Genomic DNA, 13,081 nt, shown 5'->3' on the forward strand with positions numbered 1-13,081 from the left:
CTGGGAAGTGGAAATTAAAAACTGGGTCTTTGTCAATGAATTCACGGTATATGAAACTGCTCTGAGCCCTATGAAAGCACAGAGCTTTGCACTTTGGCCTTCTTTTCAGCCTGCCCTGGTAAGCTCCCTTCATGAGGCAGTATAATTTGCAGTGACCTTTTTTAAATCTGTTGCTCCGCTTCCTCCTTCACTGGAAAATACCTTTTTAGCCATGCATGACATGACTCCACACACATTGGGGAATAAATTTCAGGCTCTGTCACCAAATCCTGCAAAGTCATCTGGTGGGGCTGGCGGTCATAGCGGTGTAGGAACTTGCTGGTACTGCTAGGCTGAGTGCTGCAGGGGATGGTGCTAAGGGATGGTTCTTGCAGGCTGGTTGGCCTTGATTGCAAGAGAGATAGGTGCATGGAGTCAGTGTTGGGTGGGGAAATGAAGGAAGAAATTAGTTTTAAATTCTTAATTTATTAAGAATTTATAAGAATTTTTAATTTATTCTTAATTCTTAATACCGACATTATTAGTTTTAAAAAGGTCAGTATTCTGTTCTTCTTTGAATAGCTGGGAGGGAGAAAAAAACATTTCATATGTAATTTCCACTTAAAAAAATTCTTTATATGGACTTGATTTCATCTTGGGGAATTCAGGGTGTTCAGATAACCTAATACATTCCTAAGTGGAGCTGTCTCACTGTATCTTTTTTCATCTTTTGTAATTATCATTCTGCCTCTTATTTGTACAGAGGAAGGATTATGCAATGTTATAAAAGGATTTTCAGCCTTATTCCACATGTGAGTATTAAAGTACACCCTTGTCCCAATACATCTAAAGCTTCATAAGCATTTAAACATCTCCTGAGTTTTTACATCTTGGGGTTGTTGTTTTGTTTTTTGTTTTTTGATTTTTTTTTTTTTTTGCTCTACATAGAATGATGAACATATGTATCCTTATATATATATATATGTAGGACCTTTTACAGCCAATGCAAACTCTCCTTCAGCTGCAACTGTTTCAGGAATTCAGGTGTTATGTGTGTGGACTGTGAAAGTACGTTACATAATAATAAGCATATTTTCCATATTACTAAATATTTTTTTTATATTTATTTTTATTTGTGTTAATTATATTTAATATAACTCTGCAAGGCAGTCTGAAGTTCTCACTGAATTACTGCAAATCTGCTGTCCAAAGATTCAGCAGGAAATATCCCTTGGAATTCTGTGAATTAATACTGACTAGATGATCGGTTTATTTTCTTTGATTTCTTTATTTGTCTTTCATGTGGTTATATTGGAAAGCCTGATGACATTTCTTATTTGGTCCTTTCCTTATTTGGTTAAGGAAATAAACTGGACTACGGATATGTTTTTTTCAAGCAATCTGATAGTCCAGTGAAGTAAACAATGTGTCCAGCTCTCCAGGATCAATATGGTATTTTTTGATGCACCCTCATTTAGTTAAAAAATGACTGCAAAGTTCTTTAAAATATTAACCAAAGATAAACAAAATATGAGTTTTCCCAAAGTTGTTTTTTTTTTTTCTTCTTTCAGCTTTAATTTATAGTGAGATACTACAGCAACGTCTCAAATTAAAATGCTTTTATTTAGGGTTATGCCAAGATCCTGAAACCTTCTAGTTCTGGAAGGTCTTGCATGTTTACTAGACTTATCACAGAATGCAATTTTCCTTTTGATTTAAGACAAAAATACTTCAAAGCTGTTCATCTCACCAAACTCGCCATCAGTATGCTTATCAGTATCAGTATTGCATAGCTCCAATGTATATTACCTGATTTTCAAACATTTGGTTCTTGTGCTTTGTCTTTTGTTTCATCTGTGCCTAGAATTTTTCTACCCTTCAGCTTTATGCAAGCTTGTCCAAGCAGTAGCCATAGAACAGTCATGCTTCGCTAAGAACAGTCTTTTCCATGAGGTTCTCCTGCTTTCCCCATTCTTTGAAGATCACCACTATCAATAACAACAAGAATAATAAATGCACAAGGAGTTATACTGCTAGGAGATTTATATGGAGAGAAAACTTCCGTGAGTACTGAAAGAAGTGCAATGTTCAGCATATAGTTCTCTGAAGGGGTTTACATCAAAGTTGTATCATTTAATATACACATAGAAATGATAGTTTCCATATGAGACGTGTCTGCAGTCACTGCAGCTCCTTTTTATCCCCCCCTATAGTCTGTACAACCGGTGTCAGATGGCACTGCTGAGATCCACCAATTCTTTGCTAATGCCCTATTCAAAACGAGAGCCAGCATGTGACATCATGATTTCTGCCACCCTCCTGTGCCCCTCACACCCTCTCAGATGCAAACACATATGCATTCATTTGACCCCTATGCACACTTCAGTGGATTAACAGTGATATACAGTCTTTCCTACTTCAGTAAGAATTCAGAATACTACCTTTGCTCATGTGAGTTCATTTTCTGTATCTCTAAGAAACCTATTTACAAGGGTCTTAATGGAGAAATGAAAGAAAGACTAAAGCAGTTCAGTAGAAATTATCTTTTTAGTGGCAAAATCTGAATTATACATTAAAGTACCATTTATTCAATGAATTTTATTATTCTGTTTAAAAAGGCAGAGACTTTTATGTGTTTCGTATCCCTGCAAAGGTTTATTAGCTTGAGTAAAAGGTTATTATTATTCAATTGAATAATTGAATTTTAAATTATTGCTATTGCACTTCATATTATAACTGCTTTTCCAGATGCATTTGATTCTGTCAAATTTGCCTTTTAATCCCCTGTCGGGAGACCATTTTCTTCAATCATGCACTGCTGCTCACCGTCGGTAGTAGCGTCCTAATGAACACACAGAGTCCAGGCTCACATCTCCCATGTAAATTATGAAGCATACCTCTTCTAGTCAGAACATATCAGAGGCGATTCGGTGTCACTTAATCCTGGATGCTGATGTGTGGAAAGTCTTCTCAGGTGATTAATGCCATAGGCATTTAATTTTCCTGCAAAGTGCTGCTGAGGGAGTAGAATGTTTACATGAATGCAAGACCTGGGGATATGAAATGGGCATTTAGAGAAGTTAATAATCTGTGTCTAATCTCCTCCAAGAATTATCTGTTGGTATTTCTATAAATAATTGCAGGGTTATTTCTTGTCGCTAATTGAATCACATATTAATTTATTCAATGTATTGTGCATTAAAAATCTTGGAACTTGCTATAAATCCCACCGCATGGATGAAGTAAATTCATGCAAACAAGGATTAAAAATAACATTTAAAACACACATTAAATTAAAGACACAAATAACTGTGTTTTGGTGTTCGTTTATTTAATTTGTTTGCCTTATGCTCCAGCAAAAGTACCCCTCAAAAACATTTTTCTTCTGCTAGAAACTGCCGTTCCTGAGCACAGCACTGAAATTCTCTATTAAGATAAGAAATGATACACAAAACAATCCAACACAACAAAATATCAGAGTGAGCAGCCCTACAGTGAAATAGTCTGTGAGCATAGATTCTTCTTGCTATGTTCAATACTGCACTGATAATGTTAGCGTGGCCAAGGGTGTTGCATTTACTTGCATACTGCTATGAATTACGACTGTCTGCTCTTACCAGACTACTTCTACCATTGCTGATGGAAGAGTTTTTTCCTCAGTCCGCAGTTGTTCATTAGCCTCACTAGAAGAAGGATCAACCTTCCACAGTCTTCCATAATTCTGAGCAAATTACATTTTAAAAAGTAATCATTGATTCCTGAGATTTGACATACAATAGGAAGCACTTTAAAAGTGGCTTTGGATATTCTTAATTAGCTCAAGAATTACAGGCTCATTTCTTTTTTATGCTGCTATTAGAAGCATTTATCTCAACTGATTTCAACAGAGTTGCTTCTGTCTTCTCTGGGGTGAGAAAAAAATCAAGTTGCATAAATTGATAACAGTTCTTTCTTACTGCCTCTTTATTACTAGATAAAACTTTGATGAAGGACATACACAGAAGATCAATATAAGAAATCACATAAGACCTGACTTCTTTGTTACTGGCTGATACTGAAAATCACAGAAATAAGCATTTGTTTTTGAAGCTCTTACTTAAGCTGATGATAAGTTTGCTGCTGGTTTTCTTGAAAGAAATACTTCACCCTTAGGAGACAACGCCTCCCGAGTCAAGTCATTCCGTGGATCCAAATACAGGGAAGTGTAAAAGGGAAACAAGTGCATCTCATCTCATAATGACCAGCTTCATCTGGCAGCCTCTGTTTAAGGGAATAAGGACTCACTTCAGTTTCTCCTCTTGGCTGATCCTCGTACTCTTCTACTGATACTCAAGTAGGCTCCGTGGGAAAAGACACATGTATCAGGAATGAGACTAGGTGCTATGTTTGGATTCTTCTTCCAAAGAGCTGGAGAATCTCCCCACTGTTGACATCTTCACCTGCAATTTATAGTAGCTAGCTCACAGCTGCAGGGTAAACAACAAGTAATATTGAACTGGCCAGTGATATACCGTCTTTGGGCTAATATAGCTCAGGATATATACACTGCTGAAAGCGAATTAAACATTTTCCTTGAGATTCGCTTAGGTAGCAGTGTTTGTTTATGCAGTCACACCTGCACATGAAGAGATGAGCAGGAGTTAAAGTGCAACTTCAATTACATATAGCAAATCCAAATTATATTAATATTTCTCCAACATAATATCTGGCAAATACAGATATCTAAACTTCTAGCTGTCTGCCTTAATTTGTTTCTGTCAAAAGAAGAGCAAACATTTTATTACCATTTATTGTTTGCTTGTTTTCTTCCCCTCCAGAAAAGCCCAAACACTCAAACTCTGCAGACTACAGGAGCGGATAGTTTTAGAAATTTTTACTCTTCACTCACTTAAACAGGACTATTACACTTTACTTGCTTTTTGCCAGCCATTACTAAAGCCATTCACAGTCTTGGAAATCCAAATGTTACGAAGTGGACGTGACTGTTGGGGAAAGTACTCTGGCACAAGTGAGTCATGATGACAGGCTTAATCCCAAACCCGGCAGAAACTCAGTTGTGTTCCTTCTTCTCCTTTAGATAGTTGAAGAGGGCATCCAGTCCCCCCTCGACGATCTCAGGCAGGGGTCGGGACAGAGGGTTGTGGGAGATGTGGAGGCCTTTGTCCATTGGGTTCCATGCAATCCGGGGCAGCCTGCGCAGCAGATAGAGGTCATCGGGAAGAGTCTGTATGGAATTGTAATCTACATTTAGCAGCTCCAGAGCTGTGATGAAGCAGAGAGATCGCGGCAGAGTGCGTATGTTATTATTCTCTACGATAAAGATTTGCAAATTGACTAGATACTGGACACTCTCTGCAATGTTTTCAAGCCTGTTGGACCCCAGGTGCAAGAAGTCTAAGCTCCTCAGTGCAAAAATACAGAGGGGGATCTGCACAAAGCGATTGTTACTGAGGTTCAGTTTCTTTAAACTTGTCAGGTCAGTGAAGCTTGAAGGCAGTTGTGAGATGCAATTGTGCGAGAGGCTCAAAACTTCCAGCTTCCTGCACAAGCTGAGCTCTGCTGGCACTTCTGTCAGGCAGTTCATGTTAACAAACAAAACCTTCAGGTTCCTCAGCAGTCCAATCTCCTTCGGCAGGCACTTCAGGCGATTGCCACCCAGGTTCAGCACTACTAGCCGGTCTAATTTTCCCAGCGAAGGAGAAATCGCCACCAGTTGGTTACGTGAAAGGTTCAGTTTCTGCACCTCAGGCAGTCCCCACAAGAAGTCAGGGGCACTGGTCATCCCTTTCATTATAAGGCTCAAGCTAATATAATGCAGTCCCCGTTTCAGCAATGACTTGGGGTCTTTCCCTGAGAGAAGAGCATCTTCCCATGCAGGCAACTTTGAACTTTTCCGCAGGAAAAGCATGCTTCTTCGTCCCTCGTTCTTTGAGTGCTTGGTTCCCATAACACCCTGGATCGCTCCTGATAGATGAAGGGAGATTTTCTTCTCCTGCAAGTGCTACACCAACACGCAAATACCATCAGAGGTTGACAGCTTTCAGGAAAGTCAAAGCAAGGAGATAAGGAGGAGCCTGTGAAGTGCATCTCAGTCCACCGGGGCATTTTCCATAGTTGATGAGGGAAAGTTTCACTTTTGGGGGTTATGTTGTTCTTGGTGCACAGTCTGTAATGAAATACTTGCTCCAGACTTGTGAGCAAACCTGTTCAATTCAAACTGAATGCCGCAAGGCAGCTGTCACTGTCATTTGGCCAGGGCTTTATTGGACAGATATGTATCTTCACTGCAAAAAGGTCACAAGGATGCTGTATATAACTTCCCCATGTCAGCTTTCTTGGCTATCTAGTACATACCATGGCTGCAGGACAATTAACAAGAGTAACTTCAAAAAAACAAACAAGAAAACTATTGGAGAAAACAAGCAAACAAAAAAGCCATCATTTCAGTTTTTTTTAAAATTCATTTTTATTGTAACATTCCTCATTTCACTGAAATAATTACCAATCCACCAGAAAGCTTTGATTTCTGCAAGAATGCAGGTAAAAAATCTTCCTGCAAGTTCTTGTTTTCTGTTTTATTAAAAAAAAATGTTGCCCCCTGTAACAATATTTCTACCTTATATATCATCTCTGTAATGAGGATAGGCCTCTTTCTTTGCAGAAAGGGCATCACTTTCACTGCAGCAGTGACATTTTCCAGTGGTATCTGCGCCCACTTGGATGATCATTCACTACCCACGTCGCCAAGTGTGAGCAGTCACGTTGTGCAATTCTGCCCAAATTACTCTGTCCTAAATGTCCTGCGCATCTATCAGTGAAGTCTGGAGGTCTGGTTCTTATGTGCTGCAGAAAATGTAGCCACTTGAAGTCCCCTTTTTCCTGTCTTTCTGAGATATCCTGGAGTACATGGGGACTATAAGTCAAATAACTCAAACTATATGTGACATTTAAGTCCAGGTGGAGGGACTGATGGGAGAGGAAGGAAGCAGTGAAGTATAATAATACCCGACAACAGCTGAAGCTGGCTCTGCTGATGAAAGGAAATTGTATTGCTACAGGAACCTGTGGTGAGTTCAAACTCAAAGGGACCCTGAAAAGGATATCCAAAGACTTCATGCACCGTGTAAACTAGGTGAAAATTCCAGTAAACAGGACATAACTTTCAGTGTTTTTCTCCTCTGGTGATGACAAAGACGCTTTGCAACTTCCTGGCAGAGCTGGTGATGTATGTATTCCCCACCACCCCACTTCAGAGGACCTCTCCTTAAAGCCCTGCAACAGTTCACATGCTAAAGGACTACACACAAAGATGTTTTTGGGAGTCATGGCCTTGTGGCAGCTTCTTTGGAATCAGTCCCCTCAGGCTCTTCCTGCTGCTAAGCACTGCTCAATTCCTGTCAGTTTTACGTCCCCCATAGCACTGCCTCTGCCTGAGAGGAGAAGGGATGGACGGGACGTCCATCCACGTGCCTGGAGAACAGCCAGGACCATGATGACAAGCACAGTTAGAGCATGCACCTTAACAGGGCTGCGTGGTCTAAGAACAATTGGTCCTTTAAGAGGTGAGAGGTGAAATGCTGCATTCCCTGGAGTAGCCTGCAAAGGGCTGAGGCCAGTTGCTGTTTGGTCAGAGCATGCTGACAGCCCAACCGGCAGCCACAGATCCCTCCTTCACGAGTTCCTTCTGCCAGATTTGTCAGTTTACAAACAAACATTGTATTACATCCCATTGCAGCCACAACTCTGACTCAGTGCTCATGTTAATCATCACCCAAACACACTGCTTGAAATGGTGTGGTGGACAGAGCCACAGGCCACACTTGGGCCTTAAACAACATGGTGGAATACGAAGCCTAAAACATGGCCCTGCAGCCCAAGTAGGCTGAGATGCAAACATGAGAGTCCTTCACGAACCCTGGCTCTGAGCTATCTGTCCAACTGTTGTTAGAAACATGCCAGTTTTCAGATTTGAGCAGGCAATTCCTGTCTGCTCTGGCAAAGGTGAAAGGAATTAAAAAAGGCTTTCAGGGGCCTTGCACACAGTAACACGTTTCCTTTCTTGGGATCGTAAAGCTGGAAGGAACAACCTGATGCCATCCTGCGTGGCTGGCCTGTAGTCACAGGCCCACATGTCCAGTCAGCTATTTTTGGATGAGAGTGCCTCCACTGCATTCACTGCCCGGGGCCTTGGCAGGGCCCATCCTGGCCTCTCCCTGCAGAAATCTAGATTTCCTAACAGCCTGACTCAGCCAAAGCACTCACTGCCCTTTCCTGGCTATGCACTACACTGTCTATTTGAAACAGCCTCTGCTGTGGCCCGGTGCAGGTTGGAAAGCTTTGCCAGACTCTGCCAGGGCATAGCAGAGGCTGTGCCTTTATGAAATAAAAACATTTGCTTCAGTCCAGCTTCTCCTGTTCCTGCACTGCCATACTTCTGCTGCCTGTGAGGCAGCAGCAGCAGAGGGGGTTTTAAAAAATAGCTCCACATCTGCAGCTTCCATTGTCCAGTTCCCTTCCTGCCTCTGCAAGTAATGTAACCACTGTGTGTGGGGAAAAAAATAGCCATTTCCTTTTCTTTGTTCTCCAACAGAAAAAACAGGCTCGCAGAAAAACGCTTTCGATTGTGGAGATGGAAAACTCTGAGGTAATCAAACTAAATTCCTTTCTTGCAATTGGGAGAATAAAACGACAGTGGCCTCATCTGGACATCACAGGAACTGAAAGCATGAACAAAACAGTCCCTTATCTGTTGGTGTCCTGCACTGTTTTTGCTCAAACAGTTTTCAGTTTCCTCTTCTCTGAGTTGCTATGGATTTTTAGGCTGGAGCTTGGGAGAAAAAAAAAAGAAAAGAAAAGAAAAAAAAAAAAGCAACTCTAACGAAGTAAAGGCTATTGTATCCCGCTCAAAAGACATTTCAGGGAATGTCAAGTTCCAGGACATGTCAAAAGAATGGAGGACTACGTAAAATTTAATTCCTCTTGTCTTTTGGCAGCCATATATTCTGTCAAACATACTTACCAGAAGAGGCATCCCTGGACTAGAAACCCACCTAAGGCAAAATTCAGCTCTTAAGTATCGATTGCATTCTCCAAATTCTCTGTATTTATGCATCTGCCTTTGCTCCCACCTGAGGCAGCTGTAGGTGAAGGAGCTTGTCCAGCCCCACCCTCACCTGTGGTGCTGCCACTGAGCATCGCTACTGCCTGCTGTGCTGTGCTGTGCTCTGGGGGCAGGTTGAGCTGTTTTGTCCTTTTGTATGTATCTCAGCCAGCAAAATATTGCACTGTGTCAACACAGCCTAGCAGAAAGCAGAAGCAAATTCCTTCCTTGCAAGCTTGGGAGTGCAGAGTGGGAACAAATCACTGGGATTTGCCTGATGCAGCGTAATTGATAATCATTTCATTGATTTAACAAAAATGTAAGTGTGGAGGGGAAAATAAATGTTCCAAAACTTGCTGAGCAACTGTACAGCCTAACTAGTATAATAAAAGAAACTGCACGACTGGCAGTGATAAAAAAAAAAAATGGAAAATTGACAAAAATATGACAGGCTATATTTTCTGAAGTTCTCTGACAATACAAATGAATAGACTTTTTTTTGAAGGAAGCAGAATTGTCAGACCTGAAAAACACTGCAAGACAAGTTCACAATGACATGCATTTTTTAAAATCTATTATCTATTGGCTCTTTTATTTGCCTGCAGATCTGGAATTTCTAGAATATGCTTGGGAAACATTTTCAAGCTTTTCTCTGCAACCAGTGATGGGTTGGACAATTTTTTTGATTTTAAACAAAATAGAAGTTGAGATCATCACATAATTTCTTTCCATAGCATTTGAGTTCTTATCGAAACATCGAATAGCATCAGACTTCTAGTGAAATCGTAGCCATCTTGACACAATGAATTTCAGTTTTTGATAATGTGTGCTATCTTGCAAAGCCAAATTCTGTCATTGTATTTTGTCTTTTGAAATGATGAGTGCACAATACATACTGATGATTTCATTAGAATATATCTATAGTTTTCTAAATGATTTTGAAGTAAATTACATGTTCTGTATGGACTCAAAATCCTATATAGCTCCCCTGGATCAGCTTTAGAAAATAAATAAGTAGATAAATAAATAGTAAAAAAAAATTAAGGAATAGATTAAACCTTTAAACATAGCCTTTTCTAACATCATGGGAGGTTCAACCCACACTTCCTGAAGAGATTTTCATTTAGTACCTAAGTGTTATTATAAACATGTGGTTAAATGAGGCTGCAAACTACATAACTCCTTTTGTGACAACAAGAATGCTTTGGCTGAAAAGAGTTCATTTATTTCCAGTTCAACAGGAAGCAACAGTCGTACAGGAGAAATATTCATTACAAATGCAACTGCAGCTACTGACCTCCCATACAGCTTCTCTGTGCTGTTTCTTTTCTCTGAAGTAAGCTTTTAAATAAATTCCAGTGCCATGCAAACCGTCAAAGACATCCTCTGGCCTTAGAAGCAAATTTTATAAATTTTAACTACTTTGTAGTGGTTTGTTGATCTTGCAGCTATTCTGAGAAGCCAATAAGAAGCCAATTTTCAAAGGTAATTTGAGATTTATGAGATGTTACTCATGACAGAAACATTTCTTAAAGCAATTTCAGATTTCCTGTTAATTTGTTTTTAATTATGGTGTTGTTAGCAAGCCTTTAACACCTATGTATCCATGGAGCTCTTGAGGACTTTTCTATTAGGGTCCCAGACAAAGTTGTGGATCATCTGACCCATGAAGAATTGTACCTAAAGGTGAAAACTGCCTTTGTAGGAGCTTTTTTAACAAGTGCTTTGGCAGACAGACAAAGTCTTTGTGTGGACCTCCTGACAGAAGACACTCAAACTATCTGTGGCATGGAATAAGGAGAGAAAAGATTTATTTTGTGCTTGTGTGGACTAAAAAAAACAGGCACAATGCCTCTTGCTAGCTGGCTGCCAGCTGTGACATTCATATTCAACGGAAGTAGAGGAAGCTTTATTTCTTTTCTTCAAAATTGTAGTAATATCTTGACATTCCAGAAAATGCATAAATAATGGGCTGGTCAACTCTCATGTCTGTCGCAGCTTCCCTGTTTGTACACAAGCCAAATAGCTGGCCTGCCTGGCTATGGCTGTACAAGCGAACTACACAGAGGCAGGGCATGCACCCACGCATGTTACCCATGTGCTCTGGGGCTCTGTCTTGTCCCATGCCCATGGGTGCTCTCTCCAGCAAAGCCAGAGACCAGTGGGTATGTGTGCTTGCCATAGGTTCATATCCACTCCTCTCTAGAGAAAGAAAAGTTCAGAGCATAGACATGAACTATAGCCCACCACCATCCTGCAGAACAAGAAAACCCTATCCTACTTTATTGAGTAACCTGAACTTTAGTACGCTAAGTGCATACTAATGCTAAGTCATGGCTTGAACCAGTTATTGAGCACCTGGGGAGAAGGCAGGGCCAAGCCAGGGGAGCTCAGGTGCATGCACTGCAGACCTCAGTTAAGGGTTGACCGTGGAGGTGAGGGTGTTCTGCTCGATATCCTCGCGTACCTGAGACTTTCCGAAGGGAAGCAGCTTTTTTCCTTTATTTCTGTGCCCACAGCTGTTGCATTTGAGCCAGTTCTTACTTTCTGCAGCCTAGGACCTTGCTGCTCTGCTGTCACAGCTCTGCTTTCCATCTACTGCATTTTCCGTGCTGGATGAGGGACCTTTTGGTATAATTATTGCCATATCATCTCTGCTGCAGGTTTCCTTTTTCATACAGCTTTTGATAGGTGTGCTGCTTTATTTCCTGTGAGGCATCTAAAATGTAGTATTTTTTTGAAAGTAGGAGGCCTGAATTCTCCTTGGCTAAATCTCTTGTGACCTAAGAGAGAGGTGTTTGGGGCCCTGTCTGATGATGTAAGTGTCCATCACATGTCCACTAGGTTGGTCTTCATTTAAAATGTTTTGATACTTTCCTGTCTTTGTTGCTGCCTTCCTTTTGGGTTACAATTCCTCCAAGCCTTTTGTCAGCATCTGGAGTGCATTCAGTTCAGTTGCCCTTAATGTGAAACCATCTTCACTATGCAGCATGCACTACCCAAGGGCTACGTACTGCTTCGGGATGAGGAACTTTTGACACCTCTTCTAAAGATGTTACTGAAGTTTGCAGGGCTTTCTTAAAAGTCTGTGGGTGTGGAGAGTGTCCAAAAATAAGCATGACTCTGCTGCCTGCTGGCAGAACTCCCAGTCCCTCCAGCAGAGACTGTTTAAGTATTTTACATTCACAGGTCACTGTAGTTACCTACTTTTCTGGCGTTTGAAAATCTATGTTCTGCTCTTCATACAAAGGGCAGAGCCAATTCTGTGGTTTCCAGACAAGCATTTCCATGGGAGTTTAAGTATAATGCTTATAATTAGAAAGAAAGGGTATTTAAACTAGGCTATTAATTCAGCATTATCTAGTAAGAGTCTTACAGACCCTCCATGTTCATTCTGCCAATATGCTGATTTTGTTAGACCGTTTTCTAAACAAGTAATTATCTCAAGGCATTGTTAATGTCAGTGTGTATGTGTCCTGACTCAGTGGGGCTCTGCATGCCACAGTAAAGACCAGGCGACCGAACACTATTTGTTTCAAAGTTCATTGCCGCTGTGCCAATGTTCCCTCTTTTTTATTCTAGTCACTTAAGTGTGTTTGAAAATGTTGTGTCATAAGGTCTGAAGGGGGAAAACTATATGCAAGTTCTAAAATTATTTTAGAACTAAAATCAGAAGCAAGGATCCGATTTTTCATGGCTGATTTTGTTTTTAAGATAAATGTGTTCTTCTCCAGTTGAAAGCACAAGTACTTTTTATCTTAGTCCTCAAGAAATCTGGCAAATCAGTTCTCTAAATCGATGTGACCCTGTGTGAGGGGGTTTAGGTAGCTCCATCTGAGTCCATTACAATAATGAATGCACAAAAGAACTTAGGAAATAATTCAATCAAAGCTACTGGGAAGCCTTAATCCCAGATCCATGACTCTTACACAAATTTTTCTGATATAAGAAGAAACTCTGCGTTTACCTTCATATGCCTGATAGATGATAAAACAGAATCTA

The 13,081-nt window shown here is 40.5% G+C and overlaps 1 protein-coding gene across 1 annotated transcript; it reads right to left on the reverse strand.

Moving 5' to 3' along the window:
• Positions 1–3,289: 3,289 nt before the first annotated feature.
• On the reverse strand, positions 3,290–6,166 carry LRRC30 (leucine rich repeat containing 30). The gene has a single exon (XM_004939749.5). The coding sequence runs from the start codon at positions 5,924–5,926 to the stop codon at positions 5,030–5,032; it is 897 nt and encodes a 298-aa protein (XP_004939806.1). The 5' UTR covers positions 5,927–6,166; the 3' UTR covers positions 3,290–5,029.
• Between the last annotated feature and the right edge of the window lie 6,915 nt (positions 6,167–13,081).

The sequence above is a fragment of the Gallus gallus genome, chromosome 2 (genome assembly GCF_016699485.2).
Source record: "Gallus gallus isolate bGalGal1 chromosome 2, bGalGal1.mat.broiler.GRCg7b, whole genome shotgun sequence".
Classification (NCBI taxonomy): domain Eukaryota; kingdom Metazoa; phylum Chordata; class Aves; order Galliformes; family Phasianidae; genus Gallus; species Gallus gallus.